Below are 17,399 nucleotides of genomic sequence, written 5' to 3'. Positions count from 1 at the left end.
CAGGAGTGTGAGGGGTGCTAGTGAGGGCGCTGAGGTGACACACGAGGGTCAGCAGGGTATTGTGTATAGTGCTCACTTGGCTGACACTGCGCTGATGGCAGCTTGTCTCGCATGATTAACCTCCCTTACATTTCCCCACTGTAATTTGACATTTGATTTTCCCTAATAAGTTTTTACACCATTAGGGTTAAAGTCATTACATTTTTATTTTACTTTAATTACTTGCCTCTGCATTTTTTGTAAACCACTCTCTCACTCCTGCATCTGAAAGCGACTTACTCTTGGAAGCCTGGCATTTCTATATGGAGTGGACAAGTAGGTGGGAAAGACAAGGCAGGCTGGTGTAGTGTTTGTCATGCGGAGACTGACATGCCACTGTCACCATTGTGCCCCTGGTGCCTGTGCTTGTCACTGCTGCTACAGTAAACTGACCAGGTGGGATATAGCCTGAAATGCTTCGACCGGCTACAATACAAACATAGGGAAGGGGAAAAGATCACGAAGGGACTGCGCTGCCTATGAATAGTTATCTAAAATGAAACGGGATTGGTGAATAATGTATTGAATATAGAACATGATACACCATCATGGCCTACTTTAGAAGAGTACCACCACACCACTACCAACATCACCATTCAGAGCTGCATAGAAGTTTATGCGAATATGTGAACGTGGAGCACTATGGAGACATACCAGCCCACTGCTGGCTCTGGGTAGTGAGACTGAGAGAATGGTCATTTATAAACAGCTGAGGACAAGCAAGGTCATGTTTGCTGAGGCCAGTGGTTGAAACCCAGAATATAAAACCGCAGTAGTGATGACCACAGCGGAGAAGTGCCAGAACCTACAGAGACCTTGAGAGCATTCTGTGAGAAATGGTCAAAGTTTATATCAAAATGTATGTAATGTTATGTATGGCGCAATACAAATACTGGGTCATTATAGGGGAAAACTAATAGATGCAAACAGTAAATAGGCCTAGAAGACCTATAAGAGCACCTTAGCTCTCCAAGGCCTATAAGGTCTCTACCTTGCAGCCAGTCTGTAGTAGCTCTCACCTTCCCCATCATCATTGTTTTGTTTTAAACAGCGAGGGACAGAGCTTAAACTCAAGTCGCCCTAGTGAGTCTGCTGCACTTTGAAGACACGTCTATCTCTGTCTACCATTACCAGACCAATAATTATGGGGCATATTAGCAAGAACCTCGTGAAAATTATCGCCATTTTAGCGGCAGGAAACTGCTGCAAAAACGGTGATAATGGGCTTGCTAGTATGCATTATAGATTTCCAATAGAAGCCCAGGTTAGATGTGTGGGACATCTAACCTGGGCTTCTTTTGGAATTCTATAAAGCATATTAGCAAGCCCATTATCGCTGTTTTAGCGGTAGTTTCCTGCCGCTAAAACAGTGATAATTTTAACGAGGTTCTTGGTAATATGCCCCTCAATGTCTTAATCTTATTGCAAACAGCTACTTTAAAAAACAAAGGATATTTCAGCCATTATTCTAGCAGTGAAACTGAGGTTGTAGGAGCGGATTCAATTGAAGAGCTCTACACACTTTTCAGTTATTCAGAAAAGAATCACTCATTTCAAATGAGCAACATTTTAAAACAGTGAAAGGGACTCCAGAAGTTGTGCTGAGGACAGGTACTCAGTCACATGACCAGACCCTCCAATTAAATGCTTAAGCCATTCGGGAGAAGCATATATCTTCGCACAATCAGCAAAGTTTAAAAACATACAGGACTGAGCTGGTACTATGGTAGTTCAATAGAGGATGCAGGAAATCTGGGGCTGCATAATAAAATGTGCCCCGGGGGCGCAACAGGCATGTGTGCCTACTTTGCGCAGCCCTGTAACATGTTAGATTTAGCAACGGGGCTACAAACACTTGTGCAGTATCTTCAGTAATACTGAAAGCACTGGTGCACATTTAGCATCAGCACTTTCTTCAGAGGGCATTTCCTTATTTGAATGGGGGCGTGGCCTCATGCAAATGAGCAAATCCCTTTGTCTCTGTGCCCATGCTGTTTCATAGATGCGGGTGCAGAGGCAAGGAAGCTGTGAGAAGGTGCACTGAAAGTGCACCACCTATAAGGTGGCACACTGTCAGTGTGCCCACTGTTGGCAGCCCTATTAAAGAGGGTCCTATGGACCCCCCATATATCTCCTTGCAGGCAGGTGCAGTCACTCACTGCACTGCCCTGCTAGGGGAGGTCTAATCCCCCTTAAAAGTGCAAGCGGGTTGCCGTCTGCAGAGTGAAACACTGAGCGGCTGTGTCACAGCCGCTCCGTATTTCACTTCAATGCGCTGCCCCCAGGACAGCATGAGTTTGCATAATACAGAGCACTCTCCTTGTTAGCCCCGAGCGCACATTTTAGGAGGTGCCCCTGGCTGCTAACAAGGAAAATTTGGCACATTGCATAATACAGCCACAGGTGTCAATCAGGAGATGCTCTAATCTTTCCACCATCCATATTTGTTTTGTATTAATTTTATAAAATTTTACATAGAGTACTTATATGTGGATGTTACAAACAGTATTCACGAATTGTGGAGTGCAGGGTCTCAGTTTAATCTTGGACAAAAGAAAAACATATATTAATAAAGAAAGACCCAGCAATTACTGCGTGTTCAACTGACCACAAAAGGGTAGAACTCGCACAGCTAACCCTACGTAGCTGTAATCAAAGAATAGGGTATCAGGAGGGGTTGGAACAGAGACTGTGAACCAGGACAGGAATCTCCATATAACTACATGTTATTAGTTGACAAAACCAAGCGTCACATAAGTTGGCTTCAAAACTACTAAGGTGAAAAAAACGTAGGAAGAGAAGGGTTATCCCTTGAAATTATAGGATCAGGGTTCCTGAGTGAGTTGAATCTAGTCTTTGAGGTAGGGTTTCCAAATGTCATCGAAGATCGAGAATTAGATTATTCAGTTTGTAGATCAAGCGCTCGTTAAGAGTCGTTTGAAGGATGGCATCATACCATTCATTCCTCTAGGGCTGAGACCTTGGTGTATTTCCAGTGTCTGAGGATGCAGACTTTGGCCATGACTAGCACTGTGTCTAGATGTTATTTTTCATGGTTTGTGAGCCCAGAAATGTCACTGGTATCATGCAAGATGTTCAGTTCCGGATGGCAACAAAGTGCAGATTTTTTGTTGAGTGGAGGTGTGACCAAACTGAGTTCCAGTACAGCTGCAGTGGAGGGCAGGACTATAATATATGTGGCATGTCTCAAGCCCAGGGTTATTTGAGTGAGGTTTGCTCAAAATAACTGTCCTTGACACCAATGACAGTCATGTAAGATTTCAAAATAGCCGAATTTCAGACAGGATTCTTCTATGCTCTCCTGTTATGATCTCAAAAGAGGTCTGATCATTCTTTATCTGAGTACTATCTAGTAAGTCTCTAGTTCCATTTGTAGAGTGGTGATATGGCAGTGGGTTAGTAGTAAAGGCAGTTTATTAGTAGCGTATATAAGGCAGAGGCTAATTTCTTGTAGCGTCCTCAATTAAGAAGGAATGAATCCAGGGCAGAGGCTTGAAGGCTGTCTATGGGGGAACTTAGGGCTTTGACCAAACATGAACCCAATGTTAAATAATGTCATTGTTAATACTGGTCCAGATGGAACTTAGCCTACAATCTCTGGAACAACTTTAGAATTCAAGTGTCCTACACTTGTTCTATTGTGTGTATGCCCTGTGTTTGTCAGCTGGACGGTGATAGGAAGTTGATAGGGAAGCTGTCAGTCTTTAGGTTGGCATTAAACCACGGTGGGGTTTGTAAGTTCCATTTGCAGTGTTAAAGTACTTATCGCTGACTCTGCCACTACCATAGGTTTGGGTTGAGCATCTGTCGTAGATAGGCTGACGTAGAGAATTTGACAGCCTTTCATGCTCAATTGAAGGTTTCTTTCAATAGTAACCCAGTCAGGTGTTTCCAGTCTAAGGCCATGACTTTCAGAAGCAGGTAACATAAAAGCGGTAGCTTTTGTGTTTTCTGGCTGTCACTCAGGCAGCCATAGGGAAACCCATTTACCTGCATCCTGTTCTTTCCATGCTGAATGGGAAATCCAGCTTAATGGAAGGTGGATGGGCGAAGTGCATCAATGTTCGTTCAGGCAAAATCAGGGATGTTTCAAATGCTTTACGAAGAGCCAAGTTTCCCCACATCCAATGACTATGCTTTCATAGGAAATCAATGTACCCATCATTAACCATTTTGTTTCTTCACAGTGATGGCTGTCATTCAACAGGAAGACAACCTAAATTCTGTCCTGTTGGTAACCCCTCAGAACTTTGAAGCTGCTTCGATGTCTACCATGTTCCAGTGGTATGCCTACTGTTGTGGTACGTGGAGCCTCCAAGCCGGACTACTCTAACTTGTACTATCAATTGCAAAATATCTTCCTAAATGCTGATAGGCTGTACAAAATATGGCAGAATCCCTGACTTCTGGCGTCAACTACAGCTTTCTGTGTCCTCAGTTGCTTCCTATGAAGGTAGGGGTGATGATGTTAACTCTGTTCTTTATGTACGAGACATACAGTTCACCACCTCTACATTTTAAAGGACAAGATTCACTTCAGAAATCAACGCAATTCAAGCCATTCATTTATTGTGCTTATTTCGAATAAACACACCCTCCTACAGCTCTTGACTTCTATTTATTACTGCTTCAGGAAAATTCTTCAGGCTGGAGTCCTGGCAGCCCATCATGCACTTACTTATTTTCTCCCTGTATAGCTAATAATAAAATGTAAATGTAAATGTGTTGTATTTGTAAAGCGCACAGCTGCCCACACAACGGGGCATCCCGGCGCTGCACTCATACCGCTGTGGAACCCTTCCTGGCTTTTCCATGTGAAATGTCCACTCCTGGGCATCCCCACGGTGAAGCCAGACATCCAAGCGCTGCTGGGGCTGTTGTAGAGATTAAGCAAGCTATTGCCCAGAGTCACAGAGTGGGACCCATGATTAGACCAAGCACCGAGGCGAGAATTATCATGTCCGGGGAGATTGAGTCCAAGGGCCGCCGAGGTGGGAATTGAACCCTGGTCCCGGGCCAAACCACTGCATCAGGGTCTGCCACTCTAACCATTGAGCCACGCTTCTCCTATCTAATCCAAAACAAACCTTCATAGGTATACATTGCTCAGCTAAAAAAACACTTAAATCTAACCCAATCATTATATAAGGAAGGGAATGAAAGCCAACAAATAATGATAGCTTTAAACTATTGAGAGACAATATGTGGGGTTAACCTCCTTTATTGCACAAAAATACCTGAAAATCTGAAAAATATATTGAATTGTTGTTAAATAAAACATTAACAACTAAAAGAAAACAGGATTCACTAGGAATAAAAATCTGGGTCAAACAACCTAATTACTAAAAACTATTAATTAAATTTTGCATTACACTATTAACTTCTGGGGATACAACAATGTATCATTCGTAGATTCACGTAGCGTGGCTTATCACCCGTGAGAGTATCCAGGCGTTTTTCATGGGCATTGGGAGATTAAATGATTTACCTAGAATCCCAGGATGCTGAGCCTATGCTGAGAAATGAATCCAGATCCCCAACTCCCGAGGCGGCAGTTCTGGCCACTGTGCCACATCCTCTCCTTGATATCATTATGGAATTGTAAACAAAATAAAATAACAGCTGTAAAGGAAATTGGGATTTTTAATTGAAAAATATATAACAAGAAAGCTCCACAAGGAAAAATGGGCAGCCACGTAAAAAGTCTCTCTATTGGGAAATACCAGTGCAAATCGATTTCCTTTGATTCTAAAAAGTTCTTCTCCCTGAAAGACATATTACAATTTAACATCCGAAAGCCCCTACACAGAAAACAATAGTTTTTTTTCTCACCCTAATTTTCAATAGGTTGCTTTTCCTCGCCAAAAAACAGGCAGGTGTTTGAAAGAACTATTAGCAAATAACAACAGTTAACCTACTCAAAGATACTGAAAAGTCTTGAATTGTTATCTTTTGCCAAAATGCAGCTCAGATATTTTGGCCGAGAGCCACATACTTTCCGTGTCAGGCCTGGGGAAGATAACACTCCTCACAGTTCTACAGATAACCCACACAGGCCACTGAGATAGAAAGGACAGCATTGTAGCCCTCATAATTCTGTAACGTTTAAACTCCAGGGTCAATTAACCCATAAGTGGAGTTCTAACTTACCAGCAGCTTGTGCCAGGAAGGGGTACCAAGCTCCTAGCTGAGCAAGCTGTATTGCCATGTCCCTATCTGAATTTGGGGGTAGAAATTATGTTCCAGCTGTTTCCCATTCGAGTACTAAGGACTCAATGACATAATTTAAAATTCATATATTTATTGATATTTTTACTGTGTGGTTTAAATGTTTAGATCATAATATAGACCCAAGCCACACTAAAACATTCAAACTTAGAGAGTGGAAGCTCTGGGACAAGGCCAGCTCTGGACACCACGACCCTAAAACCAAAGTAGTAGGTTTGAGGTATGCGTGGCACAGCCTGACACTGGCTGGTGATGAAAAGGAGTAGGAGTGAGAGGTGTGGTGGTGAGGATGATCAGGTGATAGGGAGGTAAAGTGGGCTCTTGTGTATAGCTCTCAATTGGCTAGTTCAGGGAGGCACTGTGGTGATGGCAACCTGTACAGAATGATTCCAGTCTCGTTCACATTACTCCCCACATTCACAGACTGTAAATTGGCTTTTTATTTTTTTCCTGTACTCGTTCAATTTTTCCAACTTCAAGATAAAGTCACTATTTTTTGTGTGCCCCTTATTACCCTCTGTGTCTTGAGTAAACCACTGTCTCACACCTACTACTTAGTTTTGTTAGCTTAGCTTGGTGTTTCTATATGAAATTGAGTAGAATAGGACAGACAAGTTATGCTGGTGTAGTGAATGACATGTGAAGAATGTGAAGAATGTCATGTCATTGTCACCACAGACTCATCCAGGGCTTGAATAAATATGATCAGATCACCCCCATCCTGATGAAACTCCATTGACTCTCCTTGCTGGCTCGGATCATCTTCAAAACCAGCTGCATCATTTCCAAAGGTATCATGACCAGCAACTCCCCTCATCTCGCAGAGAAGCATCTCTGCGAGATGAGGAGAAGTGGAGAAGTGTGGCTCAATGGTTAGAGCAGGCAGACCTTGATGCAGAGCTCTGGCCAGGGACCAGGGTTCGATTCCCGCCTTGGCGGGTCTCCGGCTCATTAATTCCCCTGACTGGATATTCTCGCCTCAGTGCCTGTTCTGATCATGGGTCCCACGCTGCAACTCTGGGCAATAGCTTGCTTAGTCTCCACAATGGCCCCAAAAGCGCTGGGATGCCTGGCTGCACCTGGAGGGTGCCCAGGAGTGGACATTTCCCAGGAAAGCCAGGAAGGGTTCCTAAGCGGTATACGGACAGCGCCGGGACACCTCCGGTGGAGGTAGCTGTGCGCTTTACAAATTCCGACATTTACATTTACATTTATATCCACACACCTTCAATCAGTGCACCATAAGATTGCCAAAAAAATGTGTAAAACAAAATAAAACTGTCAGCAGGCCCTTTCCATCAATACACCCAGGATGTGGACTAACAACTCTGTATCTATTAGGACCACCCAAATACGGTTCCAATTTAGGAAACAGTTGCAATTTAGGAAAGAGTTGAAGACTCGCCTGCTCGTAAATCCCTACATCACATTGCATTAAACATCCTCAATTCGGCTCCACCTGCTCTTACGCAGGTAGTCTGTTTAGTCTGATCAGGATTAGGAAGGGCCAAGGTCAAGAAGCCTTGACCCTCACATAAAGAAGGCAAGCTATCAATGAGTGACCACTATCTCACTCCCTCAGCACAATCCTCCTCTTTACCCATAAGCACAAGTACCATTCCAGCACATATCCCTCAATATAGCACAGCAATATCATCCACACATCAACAGATTACTTTCTACACTTATGAACACAGAGTATCATGCATGCTAATAAATGCTCAATCAGTGGTGCAAACTATTGCAACCACTATCCCAAAACACCAAATTGTGGTCAAATTAATCAAATATAGCTCTCAACTACCCCCTTACACATCCGCAAAATACTCATTGAGACAGTCTATAAAAATCAGAAATGAAACAAAATCCACACGCAAAGAGAAAGCTGTCAGTCAAACATAAATCAAACAGGTCCTGTTCAGTTCAAGGTCACACGCTCATCTTCTTGGAGCCCTTTACTGGTGGTCTCTTCCACTTATCACCATTCCACATAGAGCCCTTTCACCGAGCCAATAAATGCTCTTTCCTCTATTGATGTACTTCTTAACTTGTTATTGGTTCACATCCATTCTGCAAACCAGCGCTTTGATGAAAGATGGTGTAATGAAGTGGAGGTTGAATCTAGTCTTGTTCAACCTTGATCTTGTGGAGGGTACGTAAAGAAGATTGAGAATCTGTGATTTTAACTAGATATGACTGATTTCTTGAAATTGGCATGTCATAAATAAACAGATGTATGTTTGGAAAATGGAAATGTACTGGCAAAATGGAAAGGTACTGTACATTTTTAAGAAGTACATCAACAAAGAATAGAGTCCTGATCAAGCGGCAAGACGCTGCAAACCATGTGTTGGCTCACTTATTAATTTTTCAACTATAATTGAAAGGTCTATTTATTGGTTTGGCTCATCTACTGATATCTCAGTTGATAAAGTGATTGGGTCTACCCATTTGTATTCCAAATGGAAAATAACGATTTGTTCAACTGTATAATTTTGACTCTAACTGCATGAGTTGAAATTAACCTGTTCTTGGACTTTACATGTTCATCAGACATATTTAACAAGCATTTACAATGTAATGGTCTCGGCATCATTAAAGGTAGAGCTATTGGCATTTCTCATGACATTTCTTTTTTTTTTCTTTAAATCATAAATAAATGGCATTGTCATTTACATTGCCAATAAACAGCACTCTGCACTCAACAGCACACACCGCTCTGCACCTGCACTCACTGCTCTGCACCTGCACTCACTGCTCTGCACACTCCCTCTGCACCTGCAATCACTGCTCTGCACCTGCACTCACTGCTCTGCACACTCACTCTGCACCTGCACTCACTACTCTGCACTCACTACTCTGCACTCACTACTCTGCACTCACTACTCACTACTCTGCACTCACTACTCACTACTCTGCACTCACTACTCTGCACTCACTACTCTGCACTCACTACTCTGCACTCACTACTCACTGCTCTGCACTCACTACTCACTACTCACTACTCTGCACTCACTACTCACTACTCTGCACTCACACTACTCACTACTCTGCACTCACACTACTCACTACTCTGCACTCACTACTCACTACTCTGCACTCACTACTCTGCACTCACTACTCACTACTCTGCACTCACTACTCACTACTCTGCACTCACTACTCACTACTCACTACTCACTACTCTGCACTCACTACTCTGCACTCACTACTCACTACTCTGCACTCACTACTCACTACTCTCCACTCACTACTCACTACTCACTACTCTGCACTCACTAGTCTGCACTCACTACTCACTACTCTCCACTCACTACTCACTACTCTCCACTCACTACTCACTACTCACTACTCTCCACTCACTACTCTGCACTCACTACTCACTACTCTGCACTAACTACTCACTACTCTGCACTCACTACTCACTACTCTGCACTCACTACTCTGCACTCACTACTCTGCACTCACTACTCACTACTCTGCACTAACTACTCACTACTCTGCACTCACTACTCACTACTCTGCACTCACTACTCTGCACTCACTACTCTGCACTCACTACTCACTACTCTGCACTCACTACTCACTACTCACTACTCTGCACTCACTACTAACTACTCTGCACTCACTACTCACTACTCACTACTCTGCAATCACTACTCTGCACTCACTACTCACTACTCTGCACTCACTACTCTGCACTCACTACTCTGCACTCACTACTCTGCACTCACTACTCACTACTCTGCACTCACTACTCTGCACTCACTACTCTGCACTCACTACTCACTACTCTGCACTCACTACTCACTGCTCTGCACTCACTACTCACTACTCTGCACTCACTACTCACTACTCACTACTCTTCAATCACTACTCTGCACTCACTACTCACTACTCTGCAATCACTACTCTGCACTCACTACTCACTACCCACTACTCTGCACTCACTACTCACTACTCTGCACTCACTACTCACTACTCTGCACTCACTACTCACTACTCACTACTCTTCAATCACTACTCTGCACTCACTACTCACTACTCACTACTCTGCACTCACTACTCTGCACTCACTACTCTGCACTCACTACTCACTGCTCTGCACTCACTACTCACTACTCTGCACTCACTACTCTGCACTCACTACTCTGCACTCACTACTCACTACTCTGCACTCACTACTCTGCACTCACTACTCTGCACTCACTGCTCTGCACTCACTACTCACTACTCACTACTCTGCACTCACTACTCTGCACTCACTACTCTGCACTCACTACTCACTGCTCTGCACTCACTACTCACTACTCTGCACTCACTACTCTGCACTCACTACTCTGCACTCACTACTCACTACTCTGCACTCACTACTCTGCACTCACTACTCTGCACTCACTGCTCTGCACTCACTACTCACTACTCTGCACTCACTACTCTGCACTCACTACTCTGCACTCACTACTCTGCACTCACTACTCTGCACTCACTACTCACTACTCTGCACTCACTACTCTGCACTCACTACTCTGCACTCACTACTCTGCACTCACTACTCTGCACTCACACTACTCACTACTCTGCACTCACTACTCTGCACTCACTACTGTGCACTCACTACTCACTACTCTGCACTCACTACTCTGCACTCACTACTCTGCACTCACTACTCACTACTCTGCACTCACTACTCACTGCTCTGCACTCACTACTCACTACTCTGCACTCACTACTCTGCACTCACTACTCTGCACTCACTACTCACTACTCTGCACTCACTACTCACTACTCTCCACTCACTACTCTGCACTCACTAGTCTGCACTCACTACTCACTACTCTCCACTCACTACTCACTACTCACTACTCTCCACTCACTACTCACTACTCTCCACTCACTACTCGCTACTCACTACTCACTACTCTCCACTCACTACTCACTACTCACTACTCTGCACTCACTACTCACTACTCACTACTCTGCACTCACTACTCACTACTCTGCACTCACTACTCACTACTCTGCACTCACTACTCACTACTCTGCAATCACTACTCTGCACTCACTACTCACTGCTCTGCACTCACTACTCACTACTCTGCACTCAATACTCTGCACTCACTACTCTGCACTCACTACTCACTACTCTGCACTCACTACTCACTACTCTGCACTCTCTACTCACCACTCACTACTCTGCAATCACTACTCTGCACTCACTACTCACTACTCTGCACTCACTACTCACTACTCACTACTCTGCACTCACTACTCTGCACTCACTACTCTGCACTCACTATTCACTACTCTGCACTCACTACTCACTACTCTGCACTCACTACTCTGCACTCACTACTCTGCACTCACTACTCACTACTCTGCACTCACTACTCACTACTCACTACTCTGCACTCACTACTCACTACTCTGCACTCACTACTCTGCACTCACTACTCACTACTCACTACTCTGCACTCACTACTCTGCACTCACTACTCTGCATTCACTACTCACTGCTCTGCACTCACTACTAACTACTCTGCACTCACTACTCTGCACTCACTACTCTGCACTCACTACTCTGCACTCACTACTCTGCACTCACTACTCTGCACTCACTGCTCTGCACTCACTACTCACTACTCTGCACTCACTACTCTGCACTCACTACTCTGCACTCACTACTCTGCACTCACTACTCTGCACTCACTACTCTGCACTCACTACTCTGCACTCACACTACTCACTACTCTGCACTCACTACTCACTACTCTGCACTCACTACTCTGCACTCACTACTCACTACTCTGCACTAACTACTCACTACTCTGCACTCACTACTCACTACTCTGCACTCACTACTCACTACCCTGCACTCACTACTCACTACTCTGCACTCACTACCCACTACCCTGCACTCACTACTCACTACTCACTACTCTGCACTCACTACTCTGCACTCACTACTCTGCACTCACTACTCTGCACTCACTACTCTGCACTCACTACTCTGCACTCACTACTCACTGCTCACTACTCTGCACTCACTACTCACTACTCTGCACTCACTACTCACTACTCTGCACTCACTACTCACTACTCTGCACTCACTACTCTGCACTCACTACTCACTGCTCTGCACTCACTACTCACTACTCTGCACTCACTACTCTGCACTCACTACTCACTACTCTGCACTCACTACTCACTACTCACTACTCACTACTCTGCACTCACTACTCTGCACTCACTACTCTGCACTCACTACTCTGCACTCGCCACTCTGCACTCACTACTCTGCACTCACTACTCTGCACTCACTACTCTGCACTCACTACTCTGCACTCACTACTCTGCAATCACTACTCTGCACTCACTACTCACTACTCTGCAATCACTACTCTGCACTCACTACTCTGCACTCACTACTCTGCACTCACTACTCACTACTCTGCACTCACTACTCACTACTCTGCACTCACTACTCTGCACTCACTACTCACTACTCTGCACTCACTACTCTGCACTCACTACTCACTACTCTGCACTCACTACTCTGCACTCACTACTCACTACTCTGCACTCACTACTCTGCACTCACTACTCTGCACTCACTACTCACTACTCTGCACTCACTACTCTGCACTCACTACTCTGCACTCACTACTCTGCACTCACTACTCTGCACTCACTACTCACTACTCTGCACTCACTACTCTGCACTCACTACTCACTACTCTGCACTCACTACTCACGACTCTGCACTCACTACTCTGCACTCACTACTCACTACTCTGCACTCACTACTCTGCACTCACTACTCTGCACTCACTACTCTGCACTCACCACTCACTACTCTGCACTCACCACTCACTACTCTGCACTCACTACTCTGCACTCACTACTCACTACTCTGCACACTCACTCTGCACTCACACTCTGCACTCACACTCTGCACTCACACTCTGCACTCACACTCTGCACTCACACTCTGCACTCAGCACACAGGTTGGCACATGAGCAGTCTTTCTATGTCTATGACACCCAGGTTCCGCACTGTTGGCGTCATGGATTCTTCCACCACACTTTCTAAAACTCTATAGTCCGAAGCATAAAAGGGACAGGACCAAATGAAGGGTAGACATTTGCTTAAAATAATCTTATTGTATTTATGAGAAGCAAAAGCGAGACTGTGAAATGTGCTGAATATCAGTTTATTATGAATCAACAGAGTGGAGTTAGAGAACCAAGAAATAGTCATTTAAAATCCGGGTTAGAAGGAGTAGTAATCACAAGCTGAGCATCAACGGGTGCGAAACAGCATGGTGGGCGCGCACGAGATGCAGCGTGGGCGTGCACATCAGCTGAAGATCTCTGGAGAAGACACCGAGTCTGCCTGCTGCCGTGACTGACCCGCTGCGGAGGTAAAGAGCCCGGTGAGTGGGGGTAGAGGGGGGACGGCAGAGAGGGAGTGTGTGTGTGTGTGTGTGCGTGTGTGTGTGTGTGTGTGTGCGTGCGTGTGTCTGTCTGTCTGTCTATGTGTGCCTGCCTGCCTGCCTGTGTGTGTGCGCGTCCACAGACCCTGCTAGGCTCCTGCACCGCTCTGTCCTCCCTTGAGAGCTAACTCAACTGCAACTGTATAAGATGTGTATAATAAAGGAATGATGTATCTAATTTGAAGTGATGTTCTAATCTAATATCTTTTTTGTGTTTTTTCTTCTAATAGTCATAGGTGGTTTTTAGTATCTATGAATCTGCTCCCCTATTGGAGAACTTTTTGCATTTTACAGCTAATGAGATTGAAATAGGTATTCAAGGCCTAACTTGTAACAAGGCCCCTGGGCCTGATGGCCTTCCCCCGGATCTCTTTAAATCCCTGCCATCACTTTGGGCCCTAGTCCTTACCGCTGTGATTAATGCGGCGGCGTCATCTGGCTGCCCAACGTCATGGGGGATTTCTACCATAGTACCTGTATTTAAAAAAGGAGATCGTAGTAGTCCACTTTGCTACAGACCAATATCTTTAATCAATTCCGTAGCAAAAGTGGTAGGGGGCGTAATTTTAAATAGATTAAAAACGTGGGCAGATAAAAACAATATAATCTCTCCAATTCAATATGGCTTCAGGCCTGGTCATTCAACGATTACCCAGTGCCTGAACCTGTATATGATTATACGGAAATATACCATGGCCAGAGAAGGTACAATCCACATGGCATTCATGGATCTATCGTCGGCCTTCGACTGTGTAGACCGAGGTAGATTATGGGATGTCATGGCAAAAATGGGCTTAGAGCAGAATCTGATTAATTTCCTAGCCGACATGCATTCTGACACACGAGCTAATGTCAGATATACACAAGATTTAAAAGTAACAAGGGAATTTGGAATACATCGGGGCGTTCGCCAAGGGTGTATTTTAGCCCCATTCCTCTTCAACCTGTACATTAATGACTTAGAACAGTATCTCTTAGACACAGGAGTCGATTACCCGTACGTAGGCCGGAAAGGATTGCCGGTACTGCTTTATGCGGACGACGCAGTCCTGATTTCGAGGACTGCAGCAGGCCTACAAACCCTGTTAAAAGCATTTCATGACTTTTTGTCCTCACGGGACCTGAGTATTAACAACTCAAAGTCCTATGTCATGAAGGTAGGCTTGGGGTATAAAAAATCAAATACCTTTAACGTTAATGGGGAAAAAATTCCAGTGACTAAGACATTTTCTTATCTGGGTGTCCTCTTGGACCATCAGTTAAATTGGGGACCCGCTGTACAGAGGAAAATGGGAGAGGTAACAAGGGCTAATGCAGCAATACTTGATTTTGCAAGAAAAATAGGAAATACCCCAGTGGCTGCACTGCTCCAATTGTACAAAACAAAAAGTATATCCATTGCGTGTTATGGCAGTGAGTTATGGGGGTTTACTCCATCCAGAGGTCTGGAAGTTACAGAAAATAACTTCCTAAAACGTGTTCTGAGGGTACCAAGGGGTACTGGTAATTTCCCTGTTCATGAAGAACTGGGTATGCCATTCCTAAGCGACAGTTTAGCCGTAAATCCTATACTTTGTTGGCTAAACTGCTGGGTAAATACTGAACCAACAAATTCTAAAAGAAGCAATAACATGGGAAAATGGATCTAAAGTCCCCTGGCTCAAATATATTAGAAAATGTTTAATTGAACTAGGGCGCCCTGATCTCTTTGTAACCCCAGAACTTACTAGAAAATCTGATGTTACCTCTGTGAAGAAGTCATTTATTTCTTTTAGGTACTTAGCCCGGGAGGAGGCCGAACTAAAGAAAGACAGTGTACGGAAACATGTACTTGTAAAAACCTCTGTGCACATGGAACCGTACCTGTCATGGCCCCTGTCAGGCTATGACCGCTTTTTGCTCACGAGGTTTCGCATAGACTTATTTCATCTCCTACTGGCAGTACCGAGGGGGGCCCATCGAGGCCAAGTGTTGCCATCTTGCGGCTTCGACGATAAGTCTCCGCAAGATTTGGCACACTTCTTATTCATCTGCCCTTTTTATTTGGTACCCCGGAAATTATACCTAAAATCAATACCCAAACAGCTGAATTTTGCACAAATCCGACCAGCACTTTATTATCTCCAACTACTAAGTAGTGATTGCATTTTGTTTGTATGTAGTTTTTTAAAACTTGCGATCAAATTCGGGAAAAGCATGGAGGGATAATTGTGTTCTTGTCGAGAGTTCTTCTTTTAATAAGTTTAACTATTTAAAAGCCTTTTTTTTACTGTGTAGTCTGCCTGTAAACTTTTACTTCATGTGATTTTTAGTAATATATGAATTATATGCATTAATTGTAATTTTATTGAAATGTGCTTTTATGGATGTTACTATGAACATTCGAATAAAGTTCTTTTTTACTTTTTTGCTCCCCTATTGTTATGATTTTGTTAACATGAAGATCAGAAAGGTTACTGGACTCAAAGGGTCCTAAAGCTGAGTGCAGGGTCAGAAAATTAATTTACCCTTGATTTATTGAATGGTTCACATACAGGCTATGCCATAATCTTTTCGTTTGTGAAGAAAATCTCTAGTGAAGATTAGCTTTGTGACTATCAGAAGAATCATTAATGCTTATTAAGTAAAGACATCTTCGCAGATTCCCAAAAGAATAGTAAGATCCTGCTCTCATGAAAAAGGACAACTGGAACTTAGGTTATATTCCATAAAGAAAGAAAAAAAGAAGGCAATCAATTCCTACCATTTCTGGTGAATATCTTAGATTTGGCCATTATCATCTAACATCTTTAGACAATCAATAATAATTATTCACACAAATGGAATCAGATGTCAAAGTAGTGCAGAGAAAGCCACACTCTAAATAATGAAGAACTTTTGAACTCCTGTAAAGGTGACTCATATCTACTCGATACCAAGCATTACTCAATAGCTCGATCCCTTCTTAAATAAAGAACAGAGCCCAGCTGCTCCAAATGTGCTCCTTTAGATAAACAATCAACCATCTCCTGGGGTGTTACCCAAGAACTCTTCAAACTTTTTGTCGAAGACTTTATTCTAACAACTAAATGACTTTGCAAAGTCTACGGGTTTAAAAATTGACTCCATCCAACCTGAGCTTCAAGACCCACATGAATCACAAAATAAGAACAAAGTGACACCAGCTGACTATATTATGTTAAGATAAACCTTACTTTCCAAATGAAGAATTGTTGTATAGCGTTTTAGGACCCTAGTGTAATATTCCCGATTCATGCACTTATATAGGTATAAAATATTGTATCCTTATATAGGCATAGAAATCATAACCATAACATAGCTTAAGTAGTCCTAATACGGCTTGGCTACTTCCACTAGTTCCGAAAATCTACAACGATTTCTTGAAAAACCCCGCCTTCAGCAGTCAGGGACTTCTCCCTGCATGAATATTAATTTATCCAAGAACTCATGGAGTTTTCAGAGAATTAAGTCTCTAATGACGTTATTATGTCCAATCTTACGTCAAACTGGGCACCTTCAAGGTATAAATATGCCCACACTTGTCCAAACAAACACACGGTGGTTTGGAGCAGTTTGACTATCTACTTGCCCGACGCACCCTGCTGCAGCAAGTGC

General features: G+C 43.7%; 2 protein-coding genes across 2 annotated transcripts in view; both read right to left on the bottom strand.

Moving 5' to 3' along the window:
• Nucleotides 1-17,399, bottom strand: part of LOC144767141 (protocadherin gamma-A10-like) — a 458,767-nt gene that overhangs the window by 403,475 nt on the left and 37,893 nt on the right. The window lies entirely within an intron of this gene.
• LOC144767143 (protocadherin gamma-A6-like) overlaps nt 6,947-17,399 on the bottom strand; it is a 32,282-nt gene continuing 21,829 nt past the window's right edge. Inside the window, exon 3 of the mRNA XM_078650736.1 lies at nt 6,947-7,122. Coding sequence (XP_078506862.1) covers nt 6,947-7,122 — 176 coding nt within the window. The remainder of the gene's footprint in view (nt 7,123-17,399) is intronic.

This window comes from Lissotriton helveticus, chromosome 7 (genome assembly GCF_964261635.1).
Source record: "Lissotriton helveticus chromosome 7, aLisHel1.1, whole genome shotgun sequence".
Lineage (NCBI taxonomy): Eukaryota > Metazoa > Chordata > Amphibia > Caudata > Salamandridae > Lissotriton > Lissotriton helveticus.
This window is presented reverse-complemented; position numbering and strand designations above follow the sequence as displayed.